Genomic DNA, 23770 nt, shown 5'->3' with positions numbered 1-23770 from the left:
TACAACAACAATTCCATTTCAGTCTCCACGCTGGAGAAATTCCTGGAATGCATCACAGTCAAAACAAACACTGACAAACTGGTCAAACAAAGTGAATTTACTTTCCTCTCTCCTCTAGAATTACGGGCTGGAGACTGAGAATCTGAAGACTCTCTCTCATAAGCTTAATGCATCTGCCAAGAACCTACAGAACTTCATCACAGGCAGGCGGCGCAGCGGACATTACGATGGCAGAGCCACTCGTAAGCTACCCAATGACTTTCTTACCTCTGTGGTGGACCTGATCGCTGCAGCCAAAAGCCTTTTGGCGTGGCTGGACAGGTGAGATTTGCAAAAACCTGCACATGTTATACATTTAAAAACATGTTAAAAAGCATTTAGATACACACGTACTTACAAGTTCATGTACACACTGATATGAAGTTTATCTTAAATACATACTTGATTTTTAAGCAAATATGTTAACTCTGGGTTGATGTGATGGACTATTTGAATTTTACATTTTACATTTTACGTTGGTTAAAAAAAACACACCGGTTGTGCTGCTGTAATGCAGCAAATTAAATATAGCAAAAATGGCTTCAAAAAGGATGAGACAATCTTGTTTATCTGGCACGATGCGTTGGTTCTTTTGTGGAGACTCCAATTCTTACCACATACAGACCTATTTTGTTTTTTTTATGTTATGTCCATGACCAATTAGCTGACAAGAAAAGATGAGTAAAGGCCTTATATAAGTAGATTTTGACAGGGTGGGCAAAAAGGCACTGAGCAAGTCTATTTATATGTTGCTTTATCCCTTGCTTCTCTGTGGGATTGTGCCAATGTGTGTGTTTGCGTCTGTTTGTGTCTGTGTGTGTTTGATGAGTTTGGAAGTTCAAAGCAGACGACATTCAACAGAAATAACAAAGTGATTTGCTGTTTCTTTTCTCATAGAGGCAGGCATATTTTACAGCGTTCATTCTAATTACAGTCCAATAGTCTATTCTTCATTTTCATTTGAAAATACAAAGCATAGATTGACACTTGAAATTGAAATGGGGAGGCAGAGAGAGGGGGAATGACATGCAGTAAAGGGTCGTCCGATGTGGGATTCAAACCGGGGCCGACTGCAGCCTCTACATGTGGGGCGCCTGCTCGACCCACTGCGCCACTCGACGCCCTGTTAGATTGACACCTTTTAAAGATGGAAATTAAAATGAAAAATGTGTTTTAATGTATTCTAGTATATTCTCATATTTGATATTCATATACTATTTCTATGCTATTGCTATTATGCTGTTTTCATATACTGTATGTATATTAATCTATTGCACTATAGTCTCTAAAATCTGATTTCATGTCCAGTAGAAAACATGGATTGAAATGAAATAATTACAATGTGTGTGTCTGTGTGTGTGTGTGTGTGTGTGTGTATATGTGTGTGCGTGTATGTCCACTGATGTACATGATTGTGTGTTTGAAATTGTTCCCACAGATTTAGCAGTGATTTAGTCTCAAAGGAAGAATGATCTAATGGTTCATTCCAGGTGCTCCTTCTTTTTCAGGTCTCCATTTGCTGCAGTGGCAGATTACTCTGTGACCCGAAACAATGTGATCCAGCTTTGTCTTGAGCTCACGACAATTGTACAACAGGTAAACAAATCCCATAATATAATACTGTAATATACAGCTCAGGCCCTGTAAACTTTTTTATTTCAATTTCATTTTAGATCAAAATACCTCCACAAGAAAAGAGTAACCTCATACCCCACATGACAATGCCAAAATGCACCATACCCTGTCTCAGTTGTAAAATACACTAAGGTCCAAAGTTGTTTTTATGAATATTTTTAGAAATATCTGCACATGATACAGAGACAGTATATGTGCATCTGTTTTTAAAAGCTGACGTTCAGAAAATGTGTTACGCTTGATACAGAAAAAACTGAAGCAGCATCTCACTTAATTCCTTGTATAAACATCCAGTCTAGAGCCTGTTATACCGTAACACAGCTCCTATTTTTGCACACATTGGATCCATATACATATTCAAACAGGAGTAAAGACAGACAATAAAATTCTGCAATCCATTTAACTGTTAAAACATCATTTACATATTCATATTACTACTACTACTTCAGGTCAGTGAATCACTGACATGAAAATGAACTTCATTCTGTGTATGCACTGCACAGCAATGTGCCACTTTAATAAATAATAACAGTCAGTGCTTTGAAGAAATGTAAGTATTTAAGATGGACTTGGCTATAAAAAAAACTTAATGACTTGCTGTCCACCTGTTAAATATGCTGTCATATAAAGCATCAACACATTCAGCTACAGTTGAAGTACATGTAAAAATATTTTAAGAACTAAAGACACATGCAGGCCAGATCAAATGTTAGAACCTTATCACAGATTATAATGATTTTAATATCAGTCTATTTCTCTTTGCACGCAGCCCCATAAATGATGACACTCGCAATCTGTGGAACACTGACAGATCAGTAAATAATGAGTGATATTTAATAACTTTTAGCATGGTCACTGTGGAGGATGATGTTTATATGGAGTTAAGAGAAAAGTTTAAGCGGGAAAAATTAAAAGTGGGTACGAAAGAGGGCGAAAATGTAAGAGTTAAGGCTGAGAGAGGAAGACTGGCAGGGAGAAATAGAGAGAGAGCGAGTGAGAGAGCGAGAGAGACACATGCCTCCGCATTGATGATTCATTTGTTTTGTGTTTGTGCATGTCTGTGTGGGAGTGTTGGGGGTTATAGGTGCCAAGCAGCTCGGTTTTTTGCTTACATCCACCTACAGCAGAAATACCAATAATAACTCCATTTTGACACGTTCTCTTGAGGTAACAGTGCTCTCTGAATGTTCCTCAGGACTGCTCTGTGTACGAAACAGAAAACAAAATCCTGCATGTGGTGAGTTGCTGACTTTATTCTACTGTATCTAATGAAAATGAAGCTATGATGTGGACACTTGAGGGTTGTAATCGTCCTTCATATGTCATCCCCAGTGTAAAACTCTGTCTGGAGTTTGTGACCACATTATCTCTCTGTCCTCGGATCCCATGGTGTCCCAGGCTGCGCATTTGGAGGTTGTGCAGCTAGCCAACATAAAATCCACTGAAGGATTGGTAAGACAAACCCTCAGTCAGTCTTACAGAACCACACTCATTCTCATTGGTCATCCTACCTGGTATGTCATGAGAAGATGCTATGTGCTATCTTCAAAAATATGTCAGTAAAAATATGCTTCAAAGGCAGAAGATCACTGCTTTCAGAAGATCACCTCTAAATTACAGGCTGCTTAATTACATAGTAATTGCAAGAAATAGCCAAACAATCATCCGTTAATATCGATGTAACAAGAAATGGCTGTAGTTCAATAACTGAGCAATCAGTCTGTAATTAACTTAAAGTTAAAGCAGATAAAACGGTGCTGGTAACTATATTGAAATTAATTATAAGATGGAAAAATATCCCATTTTTTGTCTTATAAGTGTAGAAGCTAATATAATAGCTGCCATAATATAGGTGATGCTGTTATAAGTACTTAGAAACTATAGCTAACCCACAATTATCACAGTTTCTTTGACATATTCTGACAGTTCCCGCATAAAAATGAACACTTAGTAAAATATGAAGAAATTTCCACTTTAATTACTGATGGCCTGTAAAGTGTAGTGTGAAGGTCACCCAAATGTAACTATGTAGCTAATGAACTCAGAATAATCGAGACTGACATCTTGAGATATGATATATCAGGGTAGCTACTGTGGAGCAAAGAAAATGTTTGTGTTAGCTTTTAATTACTTTTAATCTCACTGCACAGACTGCTCCCTTTTATGGTAAACACAACAATCTGTAAGAAGCATATGTGATACCTGCACACGAACAGGCCTTCAGTATATGTTTCATAATACTTGAATATGGTTTAATAAACTTAAAATATCAAGATGTTAAATTGTTTTCCAGGTTTGATGAAATGAACGCAGGAAAAAGCTACTGTGCCCAAAAAAGTAAAGTACCAACCTACTAATAACGCTGGATGATGGTGAAACCTACTAATTAAAGAAATCATAACAGCATGATTCATATAGTAGCATATTGACTTCTGTTTGATTCAAATATGGCATGTGTAAATTATCATGCAGCATGTATCTCACTCACAGTGAAAAAAGTTAATTCAGTTGCTCACTCACTGATACTAACGTTGCCTAATTTGCTAAAAAAAATAGCAATACAACAGTTATTTTATTCTCTTAGATTCAAATAATACACCTATGTAGGTTTTTTGGGACCCAGAAAGGACACAAGTGCACAATTTCTCAAAGGGTCAAAGGGTTGGTTGATTCAAATTATAAAAACCAAATTTACTAATTTGCCTCTTGGGGTGTCACGCCATGCAGCCAGTTTTGGTATGATTGTGCAGTAGATATAGGCCTACATCTCTGAGATTTCAGCCCTAACCCCAGTACAATGCAGGTGAACTGAACTGCATTTGAGGTACTCACAGCATTGAGAAAAATGCATTAAAAATGCAGAAACATCTCTTTCCAGAAACACTGTCCTTGTTGCTGCACTGTCCTTGCTGTTAACTGTTTTCATCTGGTTATCCAAAGTACCTGTATGTTGTTTCTGGAGGGAGATTGAGGTAAAACACAAAGACTGTGGACGCTGTCTAGTATCATATGGAGGTCACTGTAGCTGTCCCAAAACTGGGTTTTGCTGAGCTGGTGGGCACATGAGTCAGCTGATGAAAAGCAACATGAAATGAGCATATTATGCATGTTAAAATGAGCAAAATACAAACAGCTGAAAAGTGCAAATTACAATTCAACAACAAACTGTGTATTCTCTTACTTCTTGGGACAAACGGTAGATACTGGGTTAAGTTGAAAAGACACTTATTTTTGCTGCCACTGTTTGTCCATCAGCACTTAGTTGGACTCCATCTTCGCACTGACCTACACTCAGGCACGAGCGCCCTGCTTGGGGCCACAATAAGAGCCCCACCCCCACAAATGCGAGCAGGGGGCATGGAAGTTCTCTCAACCGTTCAGCGAAACCTGAACACAACAGTGGGCCAAGTGGCCTAAAAATAAACCTCTTACACTCATCTTGAAGACTGGCGTGCTGCTTTAGTGTATCTGTGTGTATTTGTGTGTGTGTGTGTGTGTGTGTGTGTGTGTGTGTGTGTGTGCGTGTGTGAGGCTGTGTGATACTCATGCATGTCTGTGTGTGAATGCGTGTCTGGGTGTGTGTTTGTTTGCGCTTATGCGTATGTGTGTTTGTGGTGCACTTTAGACCCCTCTTAGTGGAAGCTTTGAGTTTTAGCTTTTTCTTTTGCAACAGACAAACAGTATTTACAGATAAATAATCCTCCATGTTTGATTCAATCTGCTTGTAGGAGCATTTGAGCGGGACTCACTTCATAACATAAATTCAGACTGTGCTGGGTCTCTTTGAAGAGTACACCCATGTGATATTTAAGGACTTCCCCCAGGTTATTTAAACATTTTTTTTCTGATTAAGCAAATATAAGCTCAACATAAAAACACTCAGATCTTTCACTGCTGGTAAAAAAAATAAGTGAGATAAATGCACAACAAGCAGATTAAAACAAATGTGATTTGCAGATATGCTCTGACCCTGGTCTGTTCTGCCAGTGGCTGTGTTGCTGAAGCTGAGATGTAGTGTGTTTAATGTTTAAAATGTAAATGTCAATTTATATTCCCACTGTCTTCCCACAGGGCATGTATATCAAATCAACATATGATGGTTTGCATGTAATCACCGGGACGACAGAGGGAGTGAGTACAAACCCCCTTGTGTCCACATATGTAGATCTTCGCCTCACTGCTCATTCACTTGTAATATAATATGTAGAGTGAAGTGTGTCACTTATGGTTGTATCACAGTAATCTCTGTCATGACAGTGAAATGGAACAGCAGATAATGACTCTGCCTCTCTGTCTATCCATCAGTCCCTGGCTGACCGCTGTAAGAAAATCCATGCTGGAGATGAAGTCATTCAGGTTAATCATCAGACAGTGGTGAGACCATATTTTTTTGCTCTCTGGCTTATTTTTTTTTTATCTGTTTTCTCCTACAGTATTTGCTGTCTGAATTAGCATATGATTTTCATATGTATTGTTCTTTGGCAGCTGCAGGTTTTCGGGTTGGTTCATAAAATCTGGTAGTTCAATTCATACATGTTGGTTTTGTACACAAAGAAGCACCAGCCTCAGATTGTGTGTATGGTGTGCATGCGTATGCAGCTCCCTTACACTGCACATCCACACTGCACCACACCGGACCTGCTGTTGTGTAAGTGGCTAGCTGTAATGTCTCTTGTAGGTATTTTTTGAGGATGTGGATATGTTACTCTGACTGGATTAATATGTTACTTTGCGCATCATGGGGTCAATCATTTATCTCATGCTAATAAGAGCACTTTTCAGTTGATCAGAGGTATCTGCTTAGAGCCCTTAAACTGTAGATACAAAAAAATCACCATTTTCAGTGTGGTTTCTGTTCCTAGACACCCATGGTGCACCCACAGAGATGTTGTACTTCCTGATTAGACCTCTCCTGACCACTCCAATTGGCTGTATTGCACCTGATAGAGCAAGAAAACTTCAAATCTTCATCTTCCTTTTTTGTTGTTTTTGGGGCATTTGTACGCCTTTATCAGAGATACACAGTAGAGGGACAAAAGGAAACAAGAGAAAGAGGGATGTTGAACGACATAAAACAAATGTCCATAGTTTAGCTCGAACTGGAGACTTTGCCATTCGTGCTTGGTGCCTTAAGCATCTGAGCCACGAGGGCACCCAAAGTTTACCCTTCTTATCTTAATATGGGAGTCCGGAGACCTTATATTACTGTCAGCATAGCAAGTTCATCTTGAGCAGAGGTCTAATCTAATTGTCTTTTCACAGGTTTTGCCAGTGAGACAAAACTGCACAACCTGCCTGTTGCTGAAATGTATATAGCATAGTATAAATTCAATGGAAATGAAAGCAAAAACTTCCTGTGGTGCACAATTTAAATATAGCACCCTTTGTCTAAAATAATTGCTACTTGTGTGTGAAACAGCAAGACATTTGATAATTATATAGTTTAAGTCAGGTTCATTTCAGTCAGTCAACTCACCCACTGAATGCAGCCATTTTTAAAGAAAATAAGTGCAAAAGCAGACTTGTCAAGCTTGGTTCTTTTCACTGTAGAGTCTAGTTAAAAGGCTATAAGATGTTGAGAGCAGGGAGGTGTCAGTGCATGCTCCTCATGGGAAATAAAAAGAAATGTACTGTGTCCTCACAGACCTTTTTCACAGCTGACATTTTGACACGTCATAGAAGGAAAAGCACAGGTGTAATTAATAACATTAATGATGGCTCAGTAGGCATGCACGATGCCAGGATCCTGGAAATGAAAGGCCTAAATGGAGAAAAGCCATGATTTATGTTATTATTTTGTTCACAAAATATTTCACTCTCAGTTACAGTTCGATTTTCAAAGTTGCAGCTTGACTGACATCTGTTGGCGCATCTCTTATATCATGTAATATTAGTACAGAACAGCATAATACATGAATTTCTTGTAAACTAGCTGGATAACAGTATAAAGATTATTATATTGTATTTGCTGTATAGTATCAGTACGTGGTATGGAACTGAGACACACAAGTGTTCAACGGTCGATGCTGGAGAGGTTGGAGGTGAATGAAAGATGTCCTGCTGCGGCTGTTGCTGAAATGAGCAACAGCCAAGTGAGTTTGACAGCTTAAGTAGGTGATGTCAATCTGTAAACTCAGCTGACATGTCTGCTGATCTAAAACTGCGCTGTCACTCACAAGGCCTGCCATAACCAGCTTTAATACTGTTAATACTTTTAATGCAGCATGCACCATAGTTAAAGAATAAAGGAAGAAACCTCTGGAGAAATGAGGTGATGGCTGCATTGAACACTAGATGTGTCTGGTGGCCCAGGATTCCTTGCACCATCTTTTCTCATAAGAGGATGAGAAACCAGAGGAGAAGTACTTAAAAGTAAAGCAAGAAAAAAAATCTTCAGGCTTGAGAGACGGTAGAACAAACATCATTTCAGAAAAATACCACCAAGGACAGAGGAGATGTTTGAAACAGTTCAATGATCTATAATTAGGACAACTGGGAGAAGTCCAGCAGTAAGACACAGACCAGTGTTAACTGGACTTGAACATGGATGTGAAGACTTACACTGACCAAAGGAAATGAATGAAGGAAAAATCCTCTGAGGCAAAAGCTTTGAAAAAGTTATAACATGTGTATAATAAGATAAAGAAATGAAAAATTATTTGAGCGCAAGATTGGAAGGCCGTAAAAAATGAAGACAGCATGTCAGAAATAAATAACCCCAGGCAGCAACGATAGATTGAATTTCTGTTGCAGGAATGGTCAGTAAATGGGGAAGGCTTCTCACACAAAAAAAATGCTCCATGCAGGACAGTAAATTTAAAAATGGAGAGTGTTATCAGAATACCAGAAGTAAGAAACACCTTAAAGCAGAAAAAAACTAAAAAATCCACTGTTTTACTGCTGTAAACAAGCAGATTGTTTTAGCCAGAAATAGCAAAACTTTTTATCATGGAATAAAGCAGGCCTTACTCTGTGTCTGTTTCAGCCTGTCCGTGTACACTTTACTTAATACACTTTCTATCTGAAGAATTCTAGTGTAGAGGCTGTCAAAGTGAAAAATTACATGTAAAGGTACAAAATGATTGGTAGGTCAGAGCCTGAAAAATGCCCGGTTTCTCATGCTGCATGGAATACGCAAGATGTACTGAAATTCAGTGGAGTCAGCCAAGCAAGAGAGGATATTTTCTCCCAAAACTGGACCTGGCATATTTGGTTCAGCAGCAGACCGTGTTTCTCTGGGCGGGATGTTCTTTGTGCCAAATGTCATCAAAACTGGGTTAAAGACTATTTACAAGGCATGCAGCTGTTCACAACTCACAACACTGGAGCTTACCGCATCACGACAGCGGCCGCAGATTGATGTCACAGGGGGTGTGTAAGATGCCCTTTGGCATCCAGAGCTTTGCATTTAACATCCTCATCAACATGAACCTCAGAGTCTGCGGGATGTGCCTCAGGTTCTAACCATCAGGATCCACATGTAGCATTAAAATAATGACCTCAGCAGCACCACGGTCAGGCATAACCTACTTTCTGACAAATTTCTGTTGTGTGTTGAGGAAAACCCCTATCATGCTATTGTTGTTTGTTAGGTGGGTTGGCAGTTGAAGAACTTGGTGAACTTGTTGCGTGGGGACCCTGCAGGTGTCACCCTGACGCTGAAGAAGCGCCCGCAGAGCACGCTTACCTCAACCCCTGCTCTGCTCAAAAACATGAGATGGAAACCGTTGGCTCTGCAAGTATGATGACCGCCACAGATATGTTGTGTCCATGCCTGATTCTATGTGTATATGACCTCCGTGTTATTTATAAGTGTGTATCTTTGTGCTTCTGTCGCTGCTCTTGTTAAAAATAAGACTCCGCAGACTCCTTTGATGCTAGACACCAAAATCCCAGGTCATTCTATAAATGGCCAATAGAAAATAAATAGAAGAGTACAAAGTGAAAATGGGATGTTACAATAGCAAACGCTCAACAAACAAAACTAGAGCATTAGACAAGACTTTAGTATTGTAAAACTCATAATGTTGAATTTCTGTTAAACCATTTTCAAAGAGATAATTTTGAGCTATGAGCCATTATACTGTAGCTCTGGGAATTGCACTGCATTGTCCAGGTATTGCTTTTACACAGTCCACCTCTTTTTTGTCCCAAAACTTGTGACTAATTGGTTTAAGGTTCCAGCACCATTCATTCACAAGTTCACATTTCAGCTCTAAGTGGCATCTGCTGTCCTACTTCGGCCAAACCAATTACATTATTAGGATCGTGCGCCTGAGCCAGACTGGGTGGAAATGAGAGGGATGTGTATTAAAGTAGCTCAGCCTTTCTTTGAGTCCCAGGCCAGAGAAAATGTTTTCTCCCCCCCGAGGCCCTGAAGCACAGTCCTGCTCAGCCTCCTCCCCCATCACATTCTCACATTCTTCTTCGCCACCTAAATCAAATTTGCCCTCCTGCTGGCATTATTTAGGGCAAAAAAAAGGAAAAAAAAAAGAATATGTTTCCTGTTCTGAGATGTGACTAAAATTAAGCATGTCAAGGTAAGCTGTTAAGATATTGAAAAGAACATTGTGCTGCGGAAGCCCTGTAGTAACTCTGACATGCATAATGGTTTTATGATGGAGCACATCTCCCGGTAATACATCTCTGATATTAGTCAGCTGCGAGTTACGTAACATATTAGCATAGTTTGTGCAGTGAGAAATTAATATTCTATTGTTGAAAACATTTCAGTTCTTTCTCATTTAATCAGTCCGTGTTTTATCACTGCAAAACAGACATCTTGTGATTGGATTACATCTCTCTGTATGTTCAAGTTGATCATTTTTCAGCCCCCTATTTTGACATAATAAATGTGACAAGAGGGTGATTAAAAATATAACGCCTACATATTTTGTTAGAAAGATATGATAAATAAACAAGGACAATTCTATCTCCTCGAACCGTGTTTAAGGGTCTATGTAGGCTGTGACCAGATTTTCCTTGACCTGAATGAGATGGATGACTCGACTGCGCACCAACCTGTCTTCTTGTGTGCACCAGTTAGAACTGGAGCATCAGAAACATACAGTACACTGCTCATTTCACGGTTGAGATGTTCAGCAGCACAGTCTGAACCGAAGGAGTGGGCCCTGACTGACTAACTGACTGAACTGCTGTGAACTCCAAATTTTAAATGTGTCAATCCCTGTAACTGTTCCTCTCCTTCTTTCTCTCTGTCTGTCTGTGTCTCTCTCTCTCTCGCTCTCTTTCACACATACTCACACATACACACACAATTGCTCACACACAGCCAATCTTCCCCCAGAGCCCCGGCAGCAGTGTCGCCACACCCACCAGCACTTTAAGCACTCCATCCAGGAGGAGTAGCTGTGCCCTGCAGGACCTCTTCATACCCCCACCTCCGGCAGAGCCATACACACCCAGGTGAACACACACACACACACACACACACACACATAAAGCACATAGAAGCTTGCTTTACCAGATATTAAAGGTACGCTGTGGGGTCCTTGACCACTAGTAGCACTATGGAACAATAATTTTTGTTTGTTCTTTTTTGTATGCAAATGAACACATGCAACTTGCAACTTAATACAAATTCCTGCTTCCACTTTCATGTTGCGGTGGTGGTAACACACAAACATGGATGTAAACAATGCACAATTTAAATTGTTCATCACATTTGTCAGGCCTCATGGATACAAACAGTGCAATTACCTGTGAAACACTGAATGTAAACAATATAAACTATAGACACTAACCTTTAATGTGTGAATGTGAACTCGGTCCACCACTTTGGTGCAGACTGAAATCTCAACATTTATTGGATGGATTGCCATGAAATTTTATACAGACAAACACTGTCTCAAGAGGATGAATCCTGCTCACTTTAGCTATCCACAGACTTTTTGTTGAGCTCCTTTATCAGGTCAAATTTTTGATATTCAGTGCTATACATCATTATGTAAAGCATATCATGTAAGTATGCTGATGCTGAAATTTAGTGCACAGCACCGTTCTGCCTTATTGCAGCCACACAGATCCATGCAATGTAAGTTTTTCACTAATTGTAAAATAAGGGACCTAAAACTAAAACTAAATCTTACTGTCAACAAATGACATTAAAAGACCAAGCCAACAATTAAATTATCCTACTAACAAGTTGGCCACTGCCAAAGCCTGATTATTGGTCTGCGGCATAGAGCTCCATTTTTGTCCAAAATCACAGGGTGAAAGATGAACATGGACACTGACTCTGTACTTAATTTTGAGTCAATACATTTTACAAATCTGTCACTTCTACAAATCTGTATTCATTTGAAGCTGAAATCAGTCCAAAACAAATGCACCATTTGCCCCTGTCTGAATAATGTTTGCTGAAAACTAAAGTGCCCAACTGTTTTAGGAGATAATTTATATATATATATATATATATTAAAAAAAAATCTTAAGTAGGAACGAATTAGCTTGGGGCTGAGAGCTGCAGAGAGGCTTGAGAAATGAGAAAGTATTGATATATGGACTAACACATTGTTGGTTTTGGTCTTTTCACAGGATTTGTTGACAAGAACAAATATATAGAACAGCGCTAGTCTTACCCTTTCAACTAAAAACTTTTTTTAATTCTATTTTTACAGCTTACGTGATAAAGATGTTAAGTTTTCACCCTGCGGTACATTATGATAGTGCCATTGCTTTGTTTGCTCTATTATGATAGTCCGGATCATAAGTGATTTTAAAATTAATTCCTACTTTCCATTACGGCAGAGATGACAAGGGAAATCTGCCAGGTGACGATCTGCAATCGGACATCCATGTCGCAGAGGGATCTGAATCACCAAACTCCTACCTAGACCAGGAGTGTCGGCGGCGATTTCCTCTGGTGGAGGAGGATGCCATACTGTACTGTTACGAGTATGACCAGAACCAAGAGGTGTCATCAGTGCGCAGGGGGAGCACTCCCACCTATGGTAAGACCTCAGCCCCCCTCCCCCTCTGAGGACTCACTGCTGTAATTGTGAGAGCCAATAGCTCAATGCCCTGTGAATGTGACGTCTGTACATTTCTGAGATGTCTGCGGCTGTTTGATATGTGTGTGTGTGTGTGTGTGTGTGTGTGGGCAGCTGTGTAATATTGACGTTCCCTGTGCTCCAGGCAGGCTCAGGCCCATCTCAATGCCAGTGGAATACAACTGGGTGGGAGACAACGAAGACCTGGCCAAGTTGAAGAGAGAGAGCCGGAGAGGTGAGTGGGAGGCAGTGGGAGAGGGAGAGAAAGAAAGGGAGGCACAGAAAGAAGGAGGACAGAGAGGGACAGAGGGAGCCGAGGTGAGTGGGTGGATATCTCATTATATCCTCACCCTCTCAGATCTCTGAGCCAAAAAGTAGAAGGATGAGCTGGCCTGTCAAAACTCATAACATGCTGGATATCAGGTCCTGCCTCTCTCTCCTCCTTATGTTCATAATCTATCACTTTTCCCTTCATCCCTCTTTCCCTGTTTCTCTCTTTCTTGTTCTCAGTTTTGCCATTTCCCCGTGTTTGGATATAAAAAGTACACTGTTGCTTTGGCAACGGTAGAAATACATTTTCCTGAGATTTTCACATGTTGTCAGTGAATGTTGAGCTAGGTGGTAAATGGAGTGGGAGGAGACTGCATTGCTTTATTTCAGTCTCAAAGACAAGCTTGAGTGATGTGTTTGTTTCCTCAGGGGATGGTGCTGATACGTTGCTCCTCTGGGCTTTTCAAAAAAAGTGATGCTGCTATATTTATCTACAAGAGACAGTGTTTGGAAATTTTGCGGCCTTCCTGCCTGACAACAGCCTTCCTCTGTAGATTTTTTTAATGCCTTTCAAATACTGTAGTTGAAGTCTTTTGAAATGTCAGCATCCACTGATCACAGGCAGCTCATTGATTTTACGGTAGATTACACAGACAAAGTGTTGTCCGTTTTGTGACATAAACTATTCTAGCAACTAATATGTGGTAAAAGATAGAAAATTCAGCTACGTCTTTAGGTTACTTAAATGGCGTCGCATCTTATGATGCAGATCAGAGCATTTCGTTTTAAAATTATATATAAAAGTATAAATTCATTTCATAAAGTCTGTGCTGCACTTAATGAGTTTGCCTCTGTTGTGTCTTTGCAGAGAATTCCTTACTGCGTTTTGCAAGTGAGGATAAAACTCCAGGAGAGGACTTCCTGCTGGGACGCAGCCTGAGTCAGAACAGGAGGAAGACTGAGCGAGGAGGGAGCCCCACCCATTACACGCTGGTCCCTGCCCTCCAGATGGAAGTCTCCCTGTCCACATCCAGCTCTGACTCTGCGTCCCTCTACCATGTCAGTCCCTTGTGTCTGTGAATTTGTTTTTTAGAAGTAGGAGCCTGTACCAGCACTGGCATGTCATCACTCTGTTTTGTTTGTTTCCATCACAGGTGTTTGAGCGATCCTCACTGCTGTCAAGATCAAAGAAGAAGAGTAAAGGTAGGAGCAGTGGTTTAAGGAGTTTGTACTTGAGCACTCATTTGTACTCAGACTCAAAGATGAGCAGGTTTTTCACGAAGACCCCCTTGTCTGTTTTGTTCCCCTGCTGGCGACTGCAGCTGAAAGCCCCATGTCTTCAATCAGTAAGCGACGGATTTCCTGCAGGGACTTGGGTCAGGGGGACTGCGAGGGCTGGCTGTGGAAAAAAAAGGACGCTAAAACATATTTTTCGCAGAAGTGGAAGAAGTACTGGTTCATCCTGAAAGACACGTGCCTGTACTGGTACATGAATGAGGAGGTGATTAAGATCATTTTGACTTTATTTTTGATTTTATTCATCATGTGGTGCTTTGATTTTCACTCTCCTTTGGCTTGTCACAGGATGAGAAGGCAGAGGGCTTTGTCAGTCTCCCAGAGTTCAAGATTGATCGTGCCACTGAGTGCAGAAGGAAGTTGTGAGTAACAATTTTTCATCTGGACACCAAACATCAAATTTCATAGATTTGCATTGCTTTTCTATTTAGCCTCAAAATTAGACAAAACTAGACACAAAAATCTTACATACAATAAAATTCACAGAGCTAACAGCATAGACTTCATGATACCTATGAAGATAAAATCCTGCGAGTGTATTGTCGGAGCTGAGATAAACTTGTGTAAATTGGTTCTTGGCAGATATATTTAATATCTTAGGCGACTGATTATGCAAAACAGACAATTTACAGAGGAGGATGCCTGACTCACAAACAAAAACATTTAAGTAAGCAGACAGGAGGACAGCAGATGCATTTATTAATGGCTTTATGTATAGAATTTTATATAAATTTAAATCTGAGTTGAAGAATAAGAAGCAGCTGTGAATTCAATTCAATTCCAATTTTATTTGCATAGGGCTAAAGGGAGAGAAAGAAGAGAGAGAGACCAGAAACAGCTGTTTATACTGTTGATTGTTGATTGTTATAATGAAAATAATAATAGTAATGCCCCTAGGTCATGCCATTATCATCAACAATAATAATAATAACAATAATTATGATAATGATAGTAATAATGAGTGTTGGATCCTGCAGCGCCAGAATGTGTGCTGATGCCTTTAGTGATGGAGAGAGTTTAGAAAGATGGAGAGGTGAATCAAAGAGTGAGGCATTTAACTTGTGAAAGCAGTTTACTTGCACAGCTGAGTTTTTTATGTTGAAAGAATCACAATTTGGCACAAATCCCTTTGCCACTTAAGAAAGAGACAGACGACTCAGACCACATGGGAAAAATGGTGCACAACTACCTTCCCTGGCTGCACTGTAGCAGCCTCAAGGTTGAGTTAAAGTGAGCAGATGTGAGTTTTTAAGGAAAAAACAAAAGATAAAGATCTTTCAATAAATTACCATAAGATAAAAACGTGAGCGTAATCATTATGCTTTTAAAGCTTCAAGTAAAACGTAAGGAAGAGGTAAGTAAGATAGTAAAAAGTAACCAAAGGAAGTGCTTGTAAATCCCAAATAGACAGTTCAGTAAGGTTCAAATATTAATCATGTGCTACTGTATACAGTATACTGTATATACTTGGTGGCATATAGCTGTTATAACCTATTTATTGATGGGTTTATTATTCACTATTGGGTTAAATGCCAGTGAATTCAGGGTTTTTGATCATGAGGACATTATGTTATTTTATTGTGTATACTTGTCTTAAACTTGCCAAAAATAAACAGAGGCATTTATCTTATGATGCAAAGTCTTGCTGTTTTGTGTCAGTCTGGATTAGAGTATGTGTAATCATGTGCCAGTTAATCTTGGCAGTCGTCTGCATTCATATGTTAACGTGCGCTATATGTCCCTGCGCTCGGTTTGCATTTCATTAAATATACCCTTGGTTCCCTTTCAGTGCTTTCAAGGCTTGCCATCCGAAGATAAAGACCTTCTACTTTGCAGCGGAAAACGTAGACGACATGTCCCGGTAAGTTAATGAGGTTGTGATAGTCATGCTGTAAACGCTCTCACATCTGCAGCTACATTTAAACCCCCTGTGGGAAAGTCCACCTTGAAACTTAGCAGTTTTGTACACACACACACATACACACACACACACACACACACACACAAGCACAGGATGTTTTATTAGATGTGAGACTGCTTTGCGTCATGTCATGGCTGTTATTCTCCCACACAGGTGGCTGAGTCGTCTCAGTATGGCAGTGGCTGGCTACTCCGAGCAGGAGAAAATTCGGCAGGAACAAGGTGAGATTAGTCACAGACTCTGTTCACGGTGCTGCAAAAGATTCTGTTACAGGCTGCTGGTCAACAGTTATATAAAAATGTTGAGATTAAGCAGTGAGACATCACGCTGTTACTTTTAGATGGAGGAATCACATATAAATAGGTAATGACTAATGCATGGATAATTATTTTACCTTGTCTCCATTTGGTGAGGTTTTAATTTACTCTCACAGGTTCACAGAAGTGATTTTCCATTACATTGTATGTGCACCTTCAGCTCCATCTGATACCTCCAAACTGGCAGCTCAGAGCTACAGGCTTCATTTTAACACCCAACCAACAAAATAAATCTGCCAATTACACTTTACCGCTTAATATGTCTCTAGAAAGCACTGCTGTTTAAATAATGATTGACACATGAATAATAAATCTGGTATAGGACCAAATTGCTGTGGATATTTAATATCATGTCTGTAGCTGGTTAGCATATTAAGTGTGCGCATGTTTCAGCTTTAGTTTTGCAGACTTGCTTTAAAGTGAAGAGTTGGCAAGCTACTTTTTGTCTTGAACCTCCATTTATAGATAAGATCTTACTCTTTTTTGGACTTCTAGTTTGCTGGTAGTTGACTGTCAAAGTTGGAAGGGGTTATAAGGAAATAAATATGGAATTTAACTGCTTAAATTATAACCTTGGATTGTATTGTGTGATTTGACACAATAACCTGGTGAAACCTCATGTAGAGAACTCAATATACAGATCTTATTTCTAGATCAGCAGCAGAGGCTTTAACACCTCTCTGCAGTTTCCCCTCTTATTCAAGCTTCTCTGTTTTGTGCTGTATAGAAATGCTTATTTTAGGGGCAGAAGGCATACTTTTTATTTTCATATACTGGTGGTCTTTGGCTTCTTACATATGGACAGGAAATAGACCCCCCCCCCCCATACCCCTGAGCTATTCAGAGGAGCCTATGTAGAAACCTAGCAAAGGTGGGCGGGTGAGAGCAGGTTTGTCACTGGTTTTATGTAGAGGGGGCTTCTACCTTCACACACAAGTTGCTAAATTAGACCCTTAACACCTCCAGGAGACTTAATAGGAAGTTCTTGCATCTTAGATTCATCCTCACCCTCAACAGTACTCAGACCTGGACTTATCTGCGTCACACCTACATTACACCGACACTGCAGCTGAACCTTTCAGGACATTCATCCACGGGCGGGGTTGATCATTCTGCCTTGACACAGCAATTCAACATCAATTTCAATCATTAATTTGATGTGTTTATGATTTGTACCAGCTATAAACATCTGAACTATACTCTCGTAGTCCTTTCTACTGCATTTGATTTTGCTCTGCTTATAGAAATAAAATGTGACACAATCTGTTGTTGACAGATTACTGGAGTGAGAGTGATCACGAGGACATGGAGATGCCCTCGATGCCAAAACAGGACAGTCCGCCACCACCTTATGACACCTATCCCAGAGCATCCTCAGTAAGTCTGCCAGCCCTAGATGAATAGATCTAGTAGATATCATCCTATGTTACTTTCTAACTGTCTATTTGTATGTAGGTGAGTCCATACTTGGAACCAAAACGTGGCCATCTCTCCTCCTCTGACACATTCCAGTCCCGTTCTTCTCATGAAGAGTTCCACTCTGAGCCTCAGGAGGGAAGCAACCACAGCATCTCCCCTGGGCAGAAGACGAGCAGCCATCGAAACTCTTGGCAGGAGCAGATGGAGAGCAGCACCAGGATGCATTACCTCCAGACATTTCCTGTGGAGGAATCCCTGCTACCTGAGGACAGAGACCAACTGGCAATGGAGTACCGCAGGCAGTCCACCCTGCCTGCACCACGCAGCCTGCTGCAAGAACAATACAGAGCCCTGCCTCTGCCCCTCAGAGCCAGTATCGATTCAGAGGCAGGAGGAAAACCCCGCAGTTTCACGCTACCCAGGGACAGTGGGCTCCACGCTATCCTTGCCGCCACCGCCGCTGTATCGGATCCAAGAGAGACCCAGCACTACCATCTGGACCGGGCCAGAGACACAGGTCAGACTTACATACACTACATTTTAAATTGTAAGTTTGAGAATATATTGCATTATGTTAGAGCTAAAACAATCAGCCAACTGATCAATTAGCTGATCAACAGAAAATTAATTCACAACAATTTTGATTGTCAATTATACATTTCAGTCATCCATCAATGTGGTCACCTTAGGAAAATATAATGGACATTTTTCACCACTTTTTAACTACAGGACACGTCCATTAATTGCAAAAAAATGACCAACAGAAAAATGATAAAAAAATAATTATTGGTTGCAACCATTCACATTTACAAATGAACTGATATTTAATATAAACTGCATGCACAAGACATGCTTCGCAGCAACCTGTGTTACATATAGCACCTTAACAGCAGGTGCTGCCATTGAGACTGTGTGAAAATTAATTAGCAAGAAGTCAAAATAGATTGCTCAAAGTACTGTACTGCTTTTCCAGGATCATTAGGTCTTGTATGAAAAAGTATTTTATCATTAGTGTTAAATGACGTCCAGTTTAAAATCAGTTCAAATGAGGAACATCTGAAACATGGCAGGAAATGTTGATGAATGGAAACTTTAGCAGGGCTGGGAAGTACTGAGTAAACCATTAGAGAAGATCAAGGTATCACACTGAAAAATATCTCTGAGCTCATCCTGACTTGTCTTGATGTAAGGACCTTTTCTGCTAACTGTTATTTGTAGGTCAGGCTTTTCATCTGCATAGTGCTGAGCAAGTGCACTTATTTGTCGTCAGTTATTTTATTAAAGCTGCTAACAGACAGCCAGAGCCAGCAAATGTCAGAGGTTGAATACTGGCTATTATTGCTTTATTGGATTGGATTTGAAGCCAGCCCATTTGCTGCCCCTCAAAGACCTCCAGGGCACTTGACTAAGTGAGAGGAAATTTTGTGTCTTATTTGATTCTGATGTATCTTGGCAGTCCACTCTCTCTCTCACTCATACACTCAGGCTCACTCTTTCTCTTTCTCTCTCTCTCTTGCCCGATCGAGATGTTATTGTGCCTCTTGGCACGGTTTGGATGGTGAAGCGAGGAGCAATCCTTTCAGCCCGTGTTAATGTTGAATTCTGAACAGAATAAAGTAACACGCCCAAGGGTCCTCTCTCCTTGTCCTCATTTATCCATTGCTCTACCGTTCACTCTCTCCACCACTGCCTGTAAAGATGAGACACAAACACAAAACAGGCGGCAAATAAAGCATGATACATTTCAAAGCACAGCCCCAAAGCTTCAGAACGTGCCACCCTGCTTCTAAAACACAAAATAGTGTGACGACTAACAGATTCAGCACTCAAGTGTAATGTTAGTATCATGCCAACAGGGGGCAGTGTATGTAAACAGGAGAGAAGAGGGGTCCTGGTAGTTTATTAGAATGATATATGAGCTGTGTTTTTCCCTTATTGCTCATCCTGAAGAAAATACCATAAAGAAAACATAACACAGAATGATATAAAAAGAACACAAATGTGTACCATTGGAGTCTGCGAAGAAGATTATATCTATCTAATATCTATATAAATATCTATATTATCTGAGTAAACAAGAGAAGATTCACATTACTTTGATATATAACAGTGTGACATGGAACACGAACAACAGGAGGAACAATGGATGGTTTCCATAACTAAAACACAAAAAAATTTCATTTCTAAAATCCTTTAAATTTAATGTTTAAAATAGTTATTTATTACAATTACAGTTTAATTTGTTTTAAGAACTTTTATATTACAGTATGTTGAGATTTTACACTAGAGGTAAACCAAAGGTTCAAGTACTTTTTATTCCATTACAGTTATTTGACAACTGTAGTTACTAGTTTCTTTACATATGAAGAACTTATAAAATTGTTGAAATTTCATTTTTATAGATTAAACAGTATACTATATAAAATGAACACTGAAAAAAACAGTCGATTCATCGATTAGCTGATCAACAGAAAATGAACTATTAAGCAAAACATAATAAATCATAAACATGTTAAAACATGATAAAACATGTTATGTGAAGGTGTCACTTTGGTTCTTGGTAACTATGATGAGTATTTTCACAAACCAAACAGTAAATCAAAAATTTGAGAAAATAATCAGAAGATTAATCTATAATAAAAATAATCAATAATTGCAGTCTTGTATAAAATTGTTAAAAATTAGCTGCACGCTGTAAAGGTGTATTTATACAGCATGGTATTAGTGTTTTTACTTAAGTAAATGATCTGGATACTTCCTCCAACTACTGTATGCAACATACAGACAGATCTTCATCTCAACCTTTGCCTCTGGCCTTCAAATCAATAAAACTGCCCCAGGGTTGAAAAAGTTTTTTTGTTATTTTTGTGGTGCTCCTGGCATGAAAAACTCAGCAGCAACATGTTTTTCCAGAAAAAATGTTCTTGTTACTCTAGTGTTAATCCAGTGACTTTGCTGTACTTTTGAGTCCCTTCACCAGCCACTGACTATGGGAAGAAATATGTGTCACTAGAAACTTTATTTGAATCCTTTATATTTGAAAAATTGCATTAAAAAAATGAACGAATTTAAAGCACATAATTTGAAGTTGTATAGTTTAACTTGATTAACTGCATTGAAAAACTGAATCTGAATAAAAAAATCTAGTGTTTTTAGTGACACATATTTCAGCCCATATACTAGCTTTTTATTATTATTATTTATTAGCTTCGGTGACAGATTCATCACTAAAGTATTTGAAGTGTGTTTATTCAGTTTAAAAAAAATAGCAAATGTACAGTGCATTTGGAAAGTGACCCCCTTCAATTCTGCAGCCTTATGCTAAAATCCAAAAATGTTTTTTTCCTCATCAATACCCACTAATGATTGAAATTGAATGAATGGTTGTATCAAACCAGAGACTCTTGTTCCTCGCAGTCAGAGACCTTTAGGAGCTTTATTGCAAACTTTTACTGAGGAGGGACTTCTGTCTGGCCACACTGCCATAAAGCCCAGATTTATGGAGTGCTGCAGTGATGGTTATCCCTCTGGAAGTTTCTCCAGCTTCATGCAGGATCTCTGGAGCTCAGCCAGACTGACCATCAGATTCTTGGTCACCTCTTCTCCCTGGTGTTTACTTGTATTCTGCTGTAAAAAAGTAATCCTCATCCTTGAGTTTAGTTTACTGTAAAATCTTGTCAATTATTGCTTGTCCTTCTTGTCAGGCCATGGACGAGACTGCAGGATGCAGGCAGACTCTCTTGGGGATTTGTACCGGGCTCTGGAGCAGACAAGTCTGTCCTCCTCGGCTGACCACAGATCAGCCAGCCGCCTGGAGTATAAGCGCTCATTTGTCCGCCGAGTTAATGACCCCCTGCTAAATGACAAACTTCATCGCCTCCGGATCCTCCATAGCTCATTGAAGGTATAACAATGTGTTTTGAGCATTTATATTTTTCCATATGTATTGTATTTGCCAATTAGTTAACTAATTAGTACTTTCATTTCTTTGCAGAATGTCCCTCTTCAAGACACAAACCGGTCGTTGGGTTTTTTAGGGTAGCCTGAGAGAATCAGTGTGTTGATAAAACCTTGACCGTATTGCCTCTGCCTGTGCCTCACACAGCTGGCATCCCCTTGCTGGAGATAAAAGGCACCAAAAACCATAATTTCCCTGCTCGGCTCTCCATCTCCTCTCCTTCTACTGCTCGTTCAACCTCACTTGCTGTGTGGGAGCACAAAGACATGGTGTCCCTCTTCGCCCGATCTCACTCTCTTAAAGATGACGGCTCTCAAAAAAGGCAAAAAAGATGTCTGGCTCGATAAAGTAACTTGTAGAGTCACAGGGTTTCTGAACAGCAAATAAGCACTTTGTGTCTGCATCGAGGACTTGATGGAAAGCTTTGTAATTCATCGCTCACATGCATGGCCGCCCCCCTTCGCTTCTGGTGAATCGTTTTCAACATCATGCTGGAGTTGTGTACAGCTGCCCAGTAAGGTTTGATGGGGGAATTAAAAGCAAAGCTATTTTGGATGTACACAAAATTTTGTTATGCATGTGTGTATGATTAATGAGTATGTTCTGAGTGTACAGGGTGTTAAACATATATATACATATTGAACATTACATTACTACAACAACAACGTTTTGGGGTACTTACAGTATAAAATTGTAAATCAAGTGCTGTGCCTCAGTGATTGTGAATGTACATTGTACTTTTCAGAGAGAGACAAGGGAAGATATAGAAAGCAAGCTATTCCTCAAAACAGGAGCACAAAAATATAATGCTTGGCAATAATGAACTAGTATTGTAAATTACTTAAGGAATGATCAGAATAGTTGTCTATTTTTGTATGCATGCTGTCTACCTGATTGTTTGTAAAACAGTTTTGTATTTCTAAGTGTGTTTGGTCCAGAGAATCCTGGTGTCCACCCCTCTACCACATTGTCTTTTTAAGACTTATTTTACAATTTACCACAGAAAAGTTGATTTTTTTAAGTGTTCACAACAAAAAGAAGAAAAATTGTATTTATTAAGTGTTTAATGTACAAGCATGCTTTGTATAACTAAAACACATTATTACCATGCCATTTGAAATTGACTGACATTCCTGAGGTGTGCCATATTGTAGCTACATTACTTTTTTATTAAATAAAGTATGGCATGGGCACACATTAGACCCATTGTTAAATGTTTTTTTTCTCATAATCACATTTAAATGACTATTTTTAGACATAACTCCAGGCAGCCCAACAAGGTTTACTCAGAGGATGATAATAATATGCACATACACAACATAAAACACAGAAACTTGGTATATAAAAAGCCTAAGGCCTTCTTACAGGATATGGTAAGTTATAATTAACAGAATTACACAGAGGGGGATCAACACAGGAGGCTGGTGCCCTATCTGCAGTGTAAGTATGCACAACAAAGGGGAATCTCATATTTTTAACATAGAATAAACATAGAAGCCGTTGAGAGCGGCAGGAGTCCAGCCATGAAGACATGCAGATCACACTATGCTTTACAACAAGTAAGTGGAAGGTAACATTCAGGTGCAGGCCATGCCTATGTTTTAATTTTTTTTTAATTTTTAATACTTTTCTTATCAGCTTTGCCAGGATTGTTTAAGTGAAGAATACGTTACTGTGTTCATGTTGTGCTTGATTCCTCCCTAAAAGTTGCATAGCAGTCTATTATTGGTCTATTCTAGTTTAGTTCATGCAAACTGTATTATATCCTTATACACATATAAACACATATAACACCTATAACATCTCTGTGCATTTGTCCACTTAACCTTTGTAATGTCTGTTTCAGCCGAGTGCAAACAGAGGACCTGACTGAATGCTAAACTTAAAGAGGCTGGGGACAAGT

General features: G+C 39.5%; 1 protein-coding gene across 2 annotated transcripts in view; it reads left to right on the top strand.

Annotated features, from left to right (window-relative positions):
- LOC111234370 (connector enhancer of kinase suppressor of ras 2-like) overlaps nucleotides 1–23187 on the top strand; it is a 29986-nt gene extending 6799 nt beyond the window's left edge. The window contains exons 3-22 of one of the 2 annotated variants that reach the window (XM_022762423.1): nucleotides 119–321; nucleotides 1548–1635; nucleotides 2870–2911; nucleotides 3007–3126; nucleotides 5746–5805; nucleotides 5980–6048; nucleotides 9267–9413; nucleotides 10982–11100; nucleotides 12445–12647; nucleotides 12832–12921; nucleotides 13825–14015; nucleotides 14111–14159; nucleotides 14279–14457; nucleotides 14541–14614; nucleotides 16042–16113; nucleotides 16327–16394; nucleotides 17767–17867; nucleotides 17946–18426; nucleotides 21614–21813; nucleotides 21904–23187. In XM_022762423.1, the coding sequence (XP_022618144.1) occupies nucleotides 119–321; nucleotides 1548–1635; nucleotides 2870–2911; nucleotides 3007–3126; nucleotides 5746–5805; nucleotides 5980–6048; nucleotides 9267–9413; nucleotides 10982–11100; nucleotides 12445–12647; nucleotides 12832–12921; nucleotides 13825–14015; nucleotides 14111–14159; nucleotides 14279–14457; nucleotides 14541–14614; nucleotides 16042–16113; nucleotides 16327–16394; nucleotides 17767–17867; nucleotides 17946–18426; nucleotides 21614–21813; nucleotides 21904–21951 (2604 nt within the window). In that variant the 3' untranslated portion in view covers nucleotides 21952–23187. Of the gene's footprint in view, nucleotides 1–118; nucleotides 322–1547; nucleotides 1636–2869; nucleotides 2912–3006; nucleotides 3127–5745; nucleotides 5806–5979; nucleotides 6049–9266; nucleotides 9414–10966; nucleotides 11101–12444; nucleotides 12648–12831; nucleotides 12922–13824; nucleotides 14016–14110; nucleotides 14160–14278; nucleotides 14458–14540; nucleotides 14615–16041; nucleotides 16114–16326; nucleotides 16395–17766; nucleotides 17868–17945; nucleotides 18427–21613; nucleotides 21814–21903 lie in introns of both variants that reach the window. The other variant, XM_022762422.1, reaches the window with a different exon arrangement.
- The last annotated feature ends 583 nt before the right edge of the window (nucleotides 23188–23770 follow it).

The sequence above is a fragment of the Seriola dumerili genome, unplaced genomic scaffold (genome assembly GCF_002260705.1).
Source record: "Seriola dumerili isolate Sdu_G_001 unplaced genomic scaffold, Sdu_1.0 BDQW01000449.1, whole genome shotgun sequence".
NCBI classification, from domain to species: Eukaryota; Metazoa; Chordata; class Actinopteri; order Carangiformes; family Carangidae; genus Seriola; species Seriola dumerili.
Note: the sequence above shows the minus strand (reverse complement) of the source record. Positions and strands in the feature narration are given on the sequence as shown.